Genomic DNA, 14529 nt, shown 5'->3' with positions numbered 1-14529 from the left:
TATGAAGTCCGGGTTTCCATGCGAGAAGACATTTATAAACAGGACAGTAAATATGAAATCGCAGTGAGTTTGATCTGTGACCACTTCAAATGAGATGTGCGCGTGTACATTTTGAATACATCTCTAAGGGAATCCAGGAGTTGAAAAGAAGACGTATATTCCCCGGCGCGAGTATAAAGAGATGTGCAAAGAAAAGCGGATTGGAAGTAACTGTCCCTGGTATAGTTAAGAGTAAAAGTAATACTGCATGTTTTTATAATAATGGCTTGGATTTATATGTTTTCTTTCGAGGTGACTCAAAGCACGTAGAGAAACCATTATTCCCGGTAAGCTACATTGCCTGGGGCATGCTGACAGAGGCGTGGCTACCTACCACCACCAACATTCATGTACAATTCATACAATGTGGTCAAAGTGCCTTGCCCAAGGACACAACAGAAATGACTTGAATAGAGCAGGATTTGAACCACCAACCCTTCGGTTATTAGACAACCCACCCTACCACTGACCCATGGTCGCCCCGTCACTCCTACACACTATGCATGTTCCCACACAAATGATTGCTGAATTTCCACATGCTTGCTGGTTCCCTAACAAATGCTCAATGTCACTGTGCGACACAGATCCTTTGCTGTCATTTAGTATCATCTGCTTTGCATCCAAGCTTCGCTCTTTGGGTTGTACAAGAACATTTTACGTTGTTGCTTGACTGACATAGACCTAATTGCAAGGATCTTCTTCATTTCTTTAACCCCACTGGTTTTGTAAAGCCTTTTCTTCCCCTGTGTCCATGACAGCGACGCTACTCAAGGGCCAAATGAGTCACTGCTTTATTGAGCTATTCAGGGCTTTATATGGGAGCTTTAATCTTTTATGAATCTGTAGCGGCTCCGATGCAAATGATGAAACTGTAGCAGTACAGTCATTATAACGGTTATAATTCATTATCTCGAAACTGTGTTTATTACATCTTCATTCCATGAGTATGTGGAGCGTGTACGGTCAACAGTCTCAAACACATTCTGGTGTCGAAAGTACAACTTCTGATTGAAGGTGATGGGATTAGGACAAGAGTGCTAAGTGGTGCAGAAAAACAGCGAAAGATCAATTTGCGCACACGCACCAACACACGCACACAATAATGTACCTCTGACAGAGCCCTTCCTTCCTTCTGCATGAAGTAATTCTTCTTGAACTCATAATAGGTGTTGTACTGATTCCAAGACTGCAGAAAGTCAAATCTACAGTGGACAGAAAGGAGAACAGGTAGGGAATGAGATGAGAGGTGAGCACTCATAAAAGATGAGGTAGAGGATGATGAAGAGGCTCAGCGGTGTCTGAAAGGCAAAGCAACTCAGAAGACCTGATTGTAATCCCAGATTTATTTCCGGGCTGGATCGCTTACCGGGGGTCGTTCTTGGCACGGACGCTGGCCTCAAACTTCACGCCGTTCCTGGCCACGTACTCCGCCAGCTTGTCGATGACAGGCTGGGTGTCGGGTGGCGGGGGGATGATGGCTGGTGCTGTTGATGTGTGAGCGGGAGTTTCAGCTTTCTGGCTGTTTTTGGGAGAAAATTCAAGATGTCAGTCTTAGCTTTTAAAACCTGCCAGTTCGCACTTGTGCCTAATTACTCTCTGCATTAGTGTCAACGGAAATTATTACTCTTCACACACTAAATCTGATAAACACTCTCCCGACCAGTAATTAAAGCTACGAGACACGGAGTAACAAAAAATAAATAAATAAAAAATCCATATCATTTAACATGATCAACACCAAAGAACCTAATCAAGATTCCATTAAATCAGATTCATGTGACTATATTCCTGATAAAGCAAAATTAAATTACATTTTTAACGATAATGAGGCTCTCATAAGGACGAGCGGATGTCCATTCCTTCCTACCTGGTTTCTGGCACGCTCACTGGCACTGCAGGGCTGGGGACTTGGGGAATGGGAACCGGAGCTGGTGCTGCCACTGTGACTGACTCAGCAGGAGCGGGCGGAGTCCCCAAAGGTGGCATGGCTTCAGTCGAAGCAGGGGGGACCATGACAGCTGGAGGCATGTTGTTATAGTACGAGCTTGCCTCTATACCTGGTGGAGGCGGGGCGAGGCAGAACGAGCCATCGGGGAGCATGTAGTACCCGTAGTACATCGCTGCTGCGTTTGCTGTAAACGAATGAGGAGGAAATCATTATATAGAGCGCCTCCCTGATATAAATTAGTTGTGCTTGATAGGGAACAAACACTTCTGTCGATTCTAGTAGGATGTATGGATGGACGTGCTGCGTTGTGAGTGTGGTGCATAAGATGAAACGGCTCGGCTTTGTTCATGAATTAGTTGGAATTAAATGGGTCTGCTAAGAAAAGTAGACACAAATAGCACAATGCAAAGATGTTTTTCATTCCGAAATACCGGCTTCAACTGTATCCAATTTCAGCATTTGATCAGGCATCAAAAACTTGCAATTCAGTAGTAAGCTTTAAGCGTGAGGGGTGTTTTCGCTTGTACCCCTCCCTTGTACAGTTCAATAGAAAAGCTATAAATTATGTAAAATCATTATTTATAATGTATGTGGGATGATGAGGCATTTATAACAGTAAAAAGTTGACCGTTTGATTCATTTCAGGCCCTTGCATCATGAAATGGCTCTACATTAACCTCAGTAAAGAACATCAAGCGGTTAGGGGAAAGTCGTCTGCCTCAGCAAATTAAAACTGTCAAACTGGGCTTGTCTGGTCAGCCTATAAATAACAGAAATATCATGACGTTGAATTTAGAGTTTTTAAGGCAGGAAAAATGGAAAGCCTGGTGTCAAAGAAAGCCTTTGATGATCACGCTAAGTTTCTCAAGAAATTATTTTAATATGGCACATTGACCCCAAATCCCATACTTTGCCTCCATTCTACAAATGGGGTATTTGGAGTAATTAGTAAGACTTTAAACTCTGTTGGAGAAGGCGGACCAAAGAAATTCAAAAAGCTAAAAACATCAATACGGATGTGGGAAACAGACTTCAGAAGCGGAGCAGAGAAGACATTCATTATATAGTAGTGAAGGGCTTTTCGATTCCTGAAGCGGGCCCTGTTTTATATGTACGCTTTATTTCTATGCTGTGTTTGATGCATCCTATTAGATGGACTCATTTAATCTGCAAGAGGACAAAAATATAAATCAGCCCGAGATTTGGGTCACAAATAAGGTTATTTGGAATATTGAAAGGAGGCGGGGTTTAAGGGAGACAGGAATGGGAAGGGGCAACATGAGGACAGGAACAAAATAAATGGCCAGCGTCACGGTAAACAGTGTGATATTAACACATTACTCACTGAGCTGCTTGACTTTGATGACACATCGAATTTTCTCAAGCCAGGAAAATTGAAAGCCAAAGCGGGGGCTCTCGTTTACAAGCTGGGTCGTGTGACGCAAGCTAAAGTGTGTAAGCAGGGTGCCAAAATCAAAATATAGCGGAGTGGTATGCCAAAACAGATGGAGCAACAATGCGATGCCCAATATACTTCTCTGATCAACTTTCACTTTGATGTCTTTATTTGAAATCAAATAGTCTTATTGTTTGGTTTTTAGCAAGTATAATTGGGTCAGAGTAATGATGATATCCATTAAACTCCTGGTTTTAAAGGTGGGACGAGCCCTTCCTGGGGGGCAGCAGGGAGACAGAAACAGGAAAAAAAAAATCTGTTTTCTAATTCACAGTATGATTTTGGCCTTTTAATTTTAAATAGATCTATGTGAAAAGAATCACAGTGAGGGGGAAAAGTGATCACTTATTTTATCAAACAAATATTTTTTTTAGAAGTGATTTATACCGTTATTGTAATAGAGAAGAAAATATATAAAATAAGCTCTAACGGTAAATTCCTACCCCACCGGGCTGCGATAACTCGACTGTGAGAAGACAAATATAAGTGGATACACCTAAATGTGCAAATTATAAATTACTCACCTTTACGGCCGTCTTCTAACAAACACAAAAAAGCCGTGTAAGGTCACAGACTATTTTGCTAATATTAAACATATTCAAAATTCACACGACATGGTTTCGATGAGCTTGTTGAAAAGCCTTCAACTCGCATGAGGCAGGCTCTGCTATTGTTGGTCGATGGATCTTAACGGCTGTTAATAACATCTTGGAATGTCAGAAACATTAGGAGGTCTGGAATTCAAGCAATAATTACTAATTGGCATCAAGGAAGGGAATGGCGGCTGGTAATGCACTTCCCCGTACAAAATAGGGGGGGGAAAGATGTCTCACTAAATTCTAGTCTGCATAGCGAGAATACGAGTCGTCACATACGCCGAGGCAGATCTGCAGACAGCAGATCTGCAGACAGCCGCTCGTACACCTGTTACGTCTTGTGTGCTGCCTGTGTGAACATCTTTGTTCTGTGCTGTGTTGATACATCAATTAAGTCAGTTGTTTGTACCAGGATCCAGACAGCCATCTTCAAACTGTACCACAAATCGCTTGCTCTCATAAAGATGCAAATGTGCAATCAAAACTATTAAGGGGAAAACTTGCCATATTTCCATACACTACTCCGATTAAGGAAGCTTCATGTGAATCATGAGGTTGCGCCAGATGGCATCACAGTGTGAAGAAATGCTCTCGATGAAAATAACAGAGAAAGACAAAACAAAACAAACATGTACTATTACAGAGAGTCACTACTTGGGTCACTTTTATAAGGTGGTACTAAATAAATAATACCCCAACACAAAAAAACAAAATTAAAAAATGAAACATGTCTATAAGTGAAACATTTTGATGGCTGCTCCCTGTTTTCACGCTGCGTCTCTGTGAGATATTGATGTTGGATTTTTTTGTGGCTTTCTTTGTAAAATCCATAATCTCCAAAATCTGATTGGATTATTGCTATCCAGTTGCACTTTGTTGTCCTGCCCATGCACTCCACGTGTAGACCTGCTCCCTTCGCCTCCCGCTCACCTGTCTGCTAATCCCACTCTCTGTCAGGTTCCTCTCTGCTATCCTGTTGGCCCTGCAGCGGTAGGATTCTCTCTATTGGAACTTTTTATTGCACCAAGGAAATGTACCAACCTAATAAAGTGGTGAGGTCAAGCCACACAATATCCCTGATGTCATTCAACCCGATCAAAACAGGATGAATAAACACAAGTTTCGAAACGCTTTAGGATTAAGGTGAAGTCTGCAACGATGTCAATCATCATGAATAAAAGGTACACTTCGCCTTGTACGCCGGCGTTTATTTTACAATACCAACAAAATTCTACTGTTTGAGTTCCCTCCATTTAAAAATGTAATTTTGATTCATTTCAAAAGCGTGACCTTTGACACTTCCTCGTAATGTTTTATATGGGAGGCATGACGGTTAACAACATCCTGAGTGGCTCTTACTCATCTTTAGGTTTTCAAAGGAGCTCCTATAATTGCAATTGGTCAAAGTCTGTGTTGAACAGGTCACTTCCACCTTTCAAGTAGTTGTGAAGTGCACGGCTCCACTAAGAAATGAGTCACAGAAAAACCTTTTATTCTTAAGAACATTAAACTAGTTTTAAGGCCACGAAGAAGCTCTGTGATATTCTGGTACTTCAGTTTTTTATTTAATGTGTCCATTTGTCAAAGCTTGTGAAAGTGTGACTCTTGAGAGGGACTATAATGGGAATGCTTTAAAGTTTAAAACCTCTCTGGTTTGAACTTAGAAATCATGGATTAATTCATATGGCTGCCAGTGAGCCCCTCTAATCATTTTGAAGAAATAAAACTGTGCATTATATCTGAATCACCGTTTGCATCTGCATTCAGATCATGCCTTGTTTCGTTCCCTTGACCAGCTGATGTAACCAATGCCTCTTACGCGAGACGAAACACACTACACGAACCAAAGAACACCACGTCTATTTAAGGCTGAGCAGACCCACGTCCTCGTCTCTGTTAGGGTTAGGGTGAGTCTGTGAGCTGATAAGATCTGATGCTTCACGTCTATAGAAGAATATGGTCAGCTGCAGCAACAAGAACTTGTGTTGAAGAACCAGCAGAGACAGAACAATATAAGCAAAGGGTTGTTCAAGAGTAAAAAGATACATTTTTGTAGTCAAAAGTCTCACAGTAAATTACAAGCTTAATGTTGCACCATCAGCAGAAGGGCTTCCGACAATCAAAAAAAGAAAATCAGACGAGTTCTGCGCTTAAACAAAAGCAACACTGTCACGCCAAAATAATAAGTGGTTTAGATGGAGGTGCACAGATGAAAGAAACTCCACACAACACACACTGGAGTTTGTGCTCTGATTCCTCTGACAATGTTAAAGTAAAACCGGCAATGGAACAACAACAACATCTTCACACAGAGTGCAAAGTTTTCCAAACTCTCCGTCTCTGTTAGAAAACCTTTCTGCAACACTAAGTACTACACAAGCGCATTACGGTTTTAGTAAACAGTTGTGCTCATGAACGAGTGGATGATCGAAAATAACTGGAGGAATCCAGAGTGCTAATTGTGATTGAATTTTACAGCACTTCTCCAACAAATTTACTAGACTGGGTCATATCTGGAGACTTTCTTTCCCTCCTCATAAGTCACATACCGAGAAGCCCTATCAGAAAAACTGTTTCTAAGAGTTTGAATGTCTCCATCAGTGCACGTGAACTTCATAAACACAGTTACCACTAGTGGTGTCGTGTGCAAACGGGCGTTTCTGTGTTTTCTAAACGTTGCATTCTGAATGCAAAACGTTTCTGTAACCAAAACAATGATGTTGTCGGTCGACTGTTATGAAAGAGAAAAAAAAAAAACCACTCACGGTCAGTGGGGTACTGTGGCTGCGCAGTAGCTGCAGCTTCCTCTGGTTTGGTTGTCACTGCCGCCGTGCCATTTCTTTCCTGTTGGGCTTTTCGCACGAGAGCTGCCAGCGGATGGTCCGGGTCCATTACTTTCAAAGGCTAGAAAGGAACCAGGTCAGTCATGGTGAAAATAATATTTCAGATAATCAGGGTATTTGGTTACATTTAAACATTTTTAGCCTCATGCCATGTGCTCTACACCAGTCATTTAAACCACAGTTGCCAGACACCCTTGATCAGGGCACCAGAGACTTCGCCCTCTCTGAGATTGTAAACATCTGACAACGAGAGAATTCCCTTTCTAGATTTTTCGTTTTACAATAACTTTACGTTTATTTTACTACGTGATAACTTCAAGTGAGCTGAGCTGAATTGCATATTAAAAAAATCTAACTAAATTATTTTGAACATATTTTTGTTTCTTTCTATAGCAAGGCAACACCTCCACAATCTTGTTTCTGTCTGAAATCACCGTCAATGAATGTTTAGCTTGGAGCATTTTAACGTACTATCTGATTATGGTCTCTCTCTAAGAACTCAACCTCTACTACCCAGTTGTCTTTCATCCGTCCGTGGGGGGGGGGGGGGTCCTGGACCTCAGGATGGAAAGTTAGGGCACGTAAGCGTTTATTTCTGTACTAATCAATTCTGCATTTATGAAGTGAATCCTGCACATGTTTGAGTCATGCCACAACGAATACAGCCTACAGTTTATGAGCGAGCTATGCTTCAACCAAAACATGTTCCTGGAAGATACTTTGAATTTCCTCAAAATTATAGAGTAAGTCATCACTTTTTTTTTTTTTTTTTTTTTTAAACAATCCAGAACCTTTAGGGGATCTTGGTGATTTTGAAAAAAGTAAGAATCTCACAATTCAATTCGATGTCATTACCTTGACCAGCTCCTCCAGACGAGAACACTTTTTAGGGGCAAAGAGGCTTGGATGGAGGTAGCTACCATCCCCATCTTCATCCGAATCCGAGTGAGAATCTGCAAAAAAGGATCAGAAAATGTAAAGAATGTATGTCTGAAAAACATGTTTGAGATCATCAATAATTCATATCGGTCTTTTGGTCTGCAATATTGGGTTTGATGATTTATGTATCACCGCTCTGATATGTATGCATGCCACTTATTCACACACACATTCTGCACATTTAATTTTTTACGTGTTCGTGCGGACTGCAGTGGATTGGCGGGGGGGGGGGGGGGGCGCTCGTTTCTTCAACTCACCCTGCGACTCGTCCTGCTTGCTGGTGGAGATGAGGTTGTATCGACCTTCCTTCATGGTTCGCAGGATGTGTCTGTAATACGGGTTCAGGTAATGGTCAAAGCGGAGAAAGTCAAACTGGGAGTTACCGGACTGCTTGGCTTTCAGGACAATCTCAAACTGAGCCCCCTGCTGACACACAAAGTTCGCCGTCCTCTCAATGATGTTGTGGGTCTTGACGGTGGCCGGCTACAAAAGAAAACAAAAAACATGGCACATTTCTTAAGAACACATCGGAAACACCCCCAAAAAAATGTAAATAAATCACATGACTGAAAATTGAATGTAACTCCTGCAGGTCCCAGAAACAGTACCATCTATGATCCCAATCAATAGTTTGTACTGAGTGGCTTTAAAATTCAAGTGTCAAAACCATGAAAAGGAATCGATGCTCAGTGTGTCTCAAACGTTTTCCTTCCAGGCGCTCTTATGCTCATTGCGATGACATTAAGTCTGAAAATACGGATGAGGTGGAAATCAGCAGAACAAGAAATGGTCCATTATTCATTCATTATTGGTCGCCTTTATGTGCGTGCAATGATTAATCATTGTCATTACTAAAAGACTACAAGAGAAATGCAGCAATCTCCGAAAGAACACACATATCTCATCAGGAAGAAAGTCCTAATAAATAGCAGCTTTCAAAACAGTGGCCAAGAAGACGCCAATGCCCCTGTGCCCACGCACCATTATTGTGTTTTAAGCTGCCAAGGACTTTCTAACTTACAAGGACCATTCTCACTTCAATTAAAGAACTTGGCCATTAAGGGAAAAGGGTGCATTTTATATTTAAGTGATCTATGTGTGGTAAACATCGTCACTTAATATCAATAAAAGAGCAAAAATGTCGACCACAATACACATATAAAGCGTGTTAGCACCTTGAACGTTTTATGTACCATTCACAGCTCCGCCTTAGGCCATTAAATACTGAAATAAGAGTGATCAGTGTTTTGACTCGAGAGTTTCAATTTGGTTTCAAAGTATCACTTCACTGCCTTTCGGTAAATATCTGCTACTGTTTGGGTCTGATCACACAAAAACTTACTCAAGCGAGCCTATATAATCTGTAAGTGATGCATCTGTTGTACATTACGTGGTACAGAGTCACTTTTGCCCTAAGATTGTTTTTTGACAATATTTCTTGGCCTGGTAGTTGTAATGTCCCATATTTGGCCGAATGAGTGAATATTTTATCTAAATCTTTTGACATTAAGATTGAAACGATCCGTGGTCACAATGGTATATCAAACACTCACATTTTATTTATTGATTGATTTATTTAACCATTTGATGAATGAACAATGGACTGAAGAAAAAAAAAACTGGGACAATGAAAATAGGATGACTCCATTCGGAGCTCAGGAATCAAGATTTCATCCCCAGTGAAACTCAAAATTGCAAACTTCATACTTTATTTACTCCCTTGATAGCGACATGCTTAATGAGGAAAATACACTTCAATGTATTCACAAAGAATTACTTTGCAAACGTACAGCAAGGTAAACACAATGAATAATAGATGGGCATTATATATTGTAGCAATGACGTGCTGTGTATGTATGCACATATAAGAGTGTTCTGCTTGTTGTCTACAGAGTACAGTAGATACTGAATATGCACACAGTCCAGCGCTGTCTTAAAGCTCGCCCCTTCTTGTCATGCATAACAAAGTGGCAGCTGTAGGGAGTCGTCGGGGCCTTGGTTACTGACACCAGATAGAACAAAGCAGCAGCTATTTACATTATTCAGTATAAGGTTGCTACTGCAGTTTTCATTGGGCGGTATGTTGTTGTCTATTTTATAAGAATATACACATTTAATGAGATTCATTAATTCATATTATACATTTTAAGGGCGCTGCTTGAGTCTAGATTCTGCTCACAACTTTTGCCTGTACAGTCAGACTTATAGCTAATTAGGACATTTTTTAAGGTGGATGTCATTGCATTTTAATTAGCAGCAGCATACAAATATATACTCTTCTTTGTTGTTTTTGTTTTGCTACAAAGTTTGCATGCTGTTATTCCCCCAACTGGATTCAAACTGATTCCAGGGGATGTAAATAAATGGGGTTATATAACACATGGAGCATACATAGTGTACATACAAACAAACAAAAAAAACATACTTGCTGTATAGATGAGCACAGTACACTTGGGGTATCAACATCAGTAAGGTAGCAGAATATCTACCACTCACCAGCTCCACATCAGGAGGGATGGTCAGCCCTGCGGGAGCCACGAACGGTTCTTCGCTCTCTTCAGGCTCAGTCTCCTCTGTGCATGTGAGGAAGCAACAAAAGCCGTTTTCATTACCCGACGGAAACCAAGTTCAAGAGAAGACACCTGTCTGTTTTTCCTACCATTTGTGCAGTAACAATCTTACTCCGATTTGATAGGAGCATTTTCTTTTCAATTTGAAATAAAAACTCAATAGCTTGAACACATGCATCCCACGATTTATGCAAAAACAATCGCGCCAGCCTTGTGGCTTTGTTCCAGCATGGTTATGTTTGAAGGTACCCGACTGTTTACTATTATAAAATGGCAGTTTGCAGAACAATTCCTCGCCCTTTGCGGCGCATCCCGACGCACGTAACAAGACCGGCATACAACAAACCCCATGTGAAAAGCGGCTAAGAACAGTAGCAGGCTAATGGATGTGATGCATGAATAGATGAGAGCACATTTCTTGGCCCAGTGAGTGAAAAGTTTCAGCTTGAAGAATTGTCGGATGGATAATCGCACAGCTGTATCCAAATATACGCAATACAGAATTTACATAACACCAAAGCAATTCAAGTCTTTGGACTTCACCGCAATGCTAAACAAGAAGCCAAGAACACAGAGCAAAGTCAATGATATCAATCTCAGTGTTAAATTCAAACAACGCACAGATGTCGACAAAATTAGATAAATAAACATTTTCTTGCGTTAACATTTGTAAGTCTATTTATTGATTCATTCGTGTGCATACATTAGGTTGAAATGAAAAAATGTACTTTGTGTTTTAGGTCGTTTGAGCAGTTTCGGTCATTTTTTTAGGCAATGTAGCCACTTTTAGCTATGTAACCGTTTCAAAATAACATTTATGCTTTTCTTGGCGGCAAAAGTAAACTAATCTGTCCAGCGTCCACATTTAATTAAACTATTTAAATTGGAAATAATTATTTATTTGGATTTATTCATCTTGTTGCGGTTGGAAAGTCAACATTCAATATTAAAATAATGAACCATTCTCTTATGTGAGCGTCCCAGTAGTCAACAAAAACCGTGAGATAAGAGGTGACTTTGAAAGGTAAACTGATGTCACCAAAATAAAAGATATTTATTCACACAAATATTGGTGGATGCCACAGGGAGCCAGTACAGAGGAGCTACATGAGGTCAAAGCGTCATGGGATGCAGACCCCCGATCGGAATGACAATGTGTGTCCAGGTGAAAATCGTGTATATTTGTTTCACATTTTTTAGTGTAGATAATGTATAAAGTGATTAAAAGTCCTTAAAGGAAAGAAAAAAATATCTAGATGTCACTTGGCCTGACATGTTGTAAGGCTCACTTAAATATTGGCTTTTGTCTCGGCCTGATAGCCATATAGAGTGTGTTCACGTCATCTTATATCAGCCCATTATGTTTGCCAATAACGTTATGAAGTTGTAAAAGATTTGTTACAACCATGATTGACAGTGTTGCAGAGTCTGTATCCTCAATGAATGAATATGAAAACTCTTCTATCCACTAAACCTGCAAAAAGAACTATTTTCATTTCAATAAAACACAGCCATACTTATATATTATTACATTATTGGCTGGAGTTACGACATACTGGAAGGATATTTTTATATGTTACTTCAATCATGTAATAACGCGTTACAATATTGGCAACATTTTTGGTTAAGATAAATTATCAAATATTGTCAGTTGCATTTTTTATTTAAAAGCCAAAATTATTATATAATTTGTTGTTACAGAGCTGCAATTGTAAGGCATGTTCTCAATCATCACACCAGTTACATACCTGCATTATTTCAACTTTTAATTGGATAGTGCTGCTCAGTGGGATACAATTTAGGAATCCAGCTGGTGGTGAGACATTTTAACAAGATTGATTTTTCAACGCAATTCAAAAAATATTGAAAAGCGACAGTGTGGACAACCTTCACTCAGAAGCTCGATACACATGGAAAGTCAGACAGTGTGTTTACAGTCTGGTGGAATGGTGCGAGCAAAGTGGATGGCTTAAGAAGCGCTCAACAAATACACACCATATATTCAGTTAAAGTCATGAAATTCACTAGAGTGAAAATACGGATGTGCAAGTCGAAGGAAGTCCAAAAATGAAACATGTTCATCCTGTTTTGACATAAAACACATAAGACAACGACACTGCAATTAACCTTTTGGCTTGTTTGGTTTTCCTTCTGAAGAGGAAATAACAGTGATGATGTTTTCTGACGGGTATTCTGATCATGTGTCTCTGTATCCGTCAGCCCAAACGTGGCCTTTTTGACAGCATTGCATTTGCATGTCTGTGGAGAAGGCTTTTCTCTCCCCCCCCCCTTTTTTTTTTTAAAGACCACATTTGCATTTATGATAATGTCAAAGACTTTAAAGAAAGAGTTTTGCTGGAAGTAGATCAAATGGCCAATGGGACACATGACCCTTACTGGCATGCTCCCCAAAGGCCGGTTGTTCTGCCATCGGGAGCTTCGGCAGACATATTAATACCATGAACTCAACTCTATGAAGTCCCCACAGAGACCGAGCGGCGTCTTGTCTGTGTAGCTGTCAGGTCACAAGTGCTTCCAGCAATCTCTACATCAAATATTTAAGAAGTGCTTACGTGCGTGCAGAATTTGAGTTTTAAGCCCTGAGAGTGAGCACATTCATGGAAAGTGTTGAAACACAGGTCTGTTTAGGGGTTCAAAGACCTTTATTACAGCGGGTTCACGCTGATGAACCAAAGGTCTAAAGGGGCGTTTAGTCAGAGACGAAGCTCATTGGTTTACAAACCACCTGATTACACATTCTTGTCTAAGCTCTACGATTTAAAGACCTACGTACTGCCATTCCAAATTTGGCCTCATTTTTCCATAACCAAGAACCCATAAGTCAGGCGATCTGGAGTGATGCGAGCACTCACCGGATTCCTTGTTGGCCGCCGCCTCCTCCTCCTCGGTAGGCTGGGAAGGGTCGTAGTAATCCGCGCTGTATTTGAAAGCCACCGCATTGTAAGTGCCTTCATCCGCCAGAGCCTCACTCAGACGCTTGTACTCCTCCTCTGTGGAAGAAGTGAGCCGAGAAAGATTTGAATAACATAAACCTGTTAGAAACTCCATCATTATCCCAAATCAGCAGATTCTTCAAGTGATCGTGTAAGCAGCATGATTCTGATAAGACTCATCAAGTAGATGCAGTTAGCTGATTATGTGAAATCCAATGAACACATCTGGATTTATCCCCTGTGAGTTGAAGTCTACATGCAATGTGTAACCTATTCATCCGACTCACGACTTGCTCTTGCATCTGTGCAAGTGGAGGACAAAAAAATGCCAGATATAATGTACAGCATCTGAAAGAAAACACTTCTGGAGTGTGGAATCGATCAATTAACCACAGGCACGGCAGTGTTTAACAAGACAAGATGTTTTGCAATCAACAGAAAGTTTGCTATATGAAATTGTAACTCAAAACAGCCGATGACTGACTGAAAATTCTAAAGTGGGAGTTTTCAATTGCAACGAACTGATGACTGCAATTAACTGCTCTCTTATCGGGCTCAAGTGTTCGTTCTAATTTGAAGTTGAATGAACAAACTCATAGCAGTAGAAAAAGCACAATAATACATAGATGCTCTCGTATGTTGTGGTGCCTGATGTAAACTCTAAGACCATGTGTGTGCACAGTTTGTTCTGATTCATTCCGCTGGATGCGACAGTGAACCTGATGTGGTTAACAAATCACTGAAGGTAAACAAAAGTGCATGGGGAAAAGGATAAAATGTCACTCGTTTAGCACCAACTTGGAGGATAGAACCTTCTGTTGGGTCAGAATGCATTCACGACACAAACACAGCTCTCCCGAATGCGACTGTGAGTGAGACCGATCCCTGGGGTCTCTCTGCAGCTACTTTTTGTTTCATCTGATATAGACAGTAATTCATAAAAGCAAGCTTATGTTTGGAGCATACAGCACAACAATGGCTTTGATATTTTTGGATACCTGACAAAAAGGCTCCCTTGAATGCATGTATTTATACTTTTAAAGGATTTTTGTCCAATTATAAACAAACCCCGGGTCTTTGATCAGTGTTAATGTGGTCAAAATTAGAACAAAGCCCTAATGAAAGTCTATATAATAGCAGGATACCGACAATGGGAATGTTACTGATACTATGAATACTACAGA

At 40.5% G+C, this 14529-nt stretch overlaps 1 protein-coding gene across 4 annotated transcripts in view; it reads right to left on the bottom strand.

The window, feature by feature from the left end:
• The window catches only part of sfswap (splicing factor SWAP), a 59618-nt gene that overhangs the window by 36272 nt on the left and 8817 nt on the right, over nt 1–14529 (bottom strand). For all 4 annotated transcript variants that reach the window (XM_080476668.1, XM_080476669.1, XM_080476666.1 and 1 more), the window contains 8 exons: nt 13265–13402; nt 10318–10394; nt 8079–8304; nt 7738–7835; nt 6805–6943; nt 1907–2171; nt 1406–1558; nt 1148–1241 (listed from right to left, as the gene is read on the bottom strand). In XM_080476668.1, coding sequence (XP_080332794.1) covers nt 1148–1241; nt 1406–1558; nt 1907–2171; nt 6805–6943; nt 7738–7835; nt 8079–8304; nt 10318–10394; nt 13265–13402 — 1190 coding nt within the window. The remainder of the gene's footprint in view (nt 1–1147; nt 1242–1405; nt 1559–1906; nt 2172–6804; nt 6944–7737; nt 7836–8078; nt 8305–10317; nt 10395–13264; nt 13403–14529) is intronic.

The sequence above is a fragment of the Lipophrys pholis genome, assembly GCF_963383615.2.
Source record: "Lipophrys pholis genome assembly, chromosome: 12".
NCBI classification, from domain to species: Eukaryota; Metazoa; Chordata; class Actinopteri; order Blenniiformes; family Blenniidae; genus Lipophrys; species Lipophrys pholis.
The sequence above is the reverse complement of the archived record's forward strand: the minus strand, read 5'-3'. Positions and strand labels throughout refer to the sequence as shown.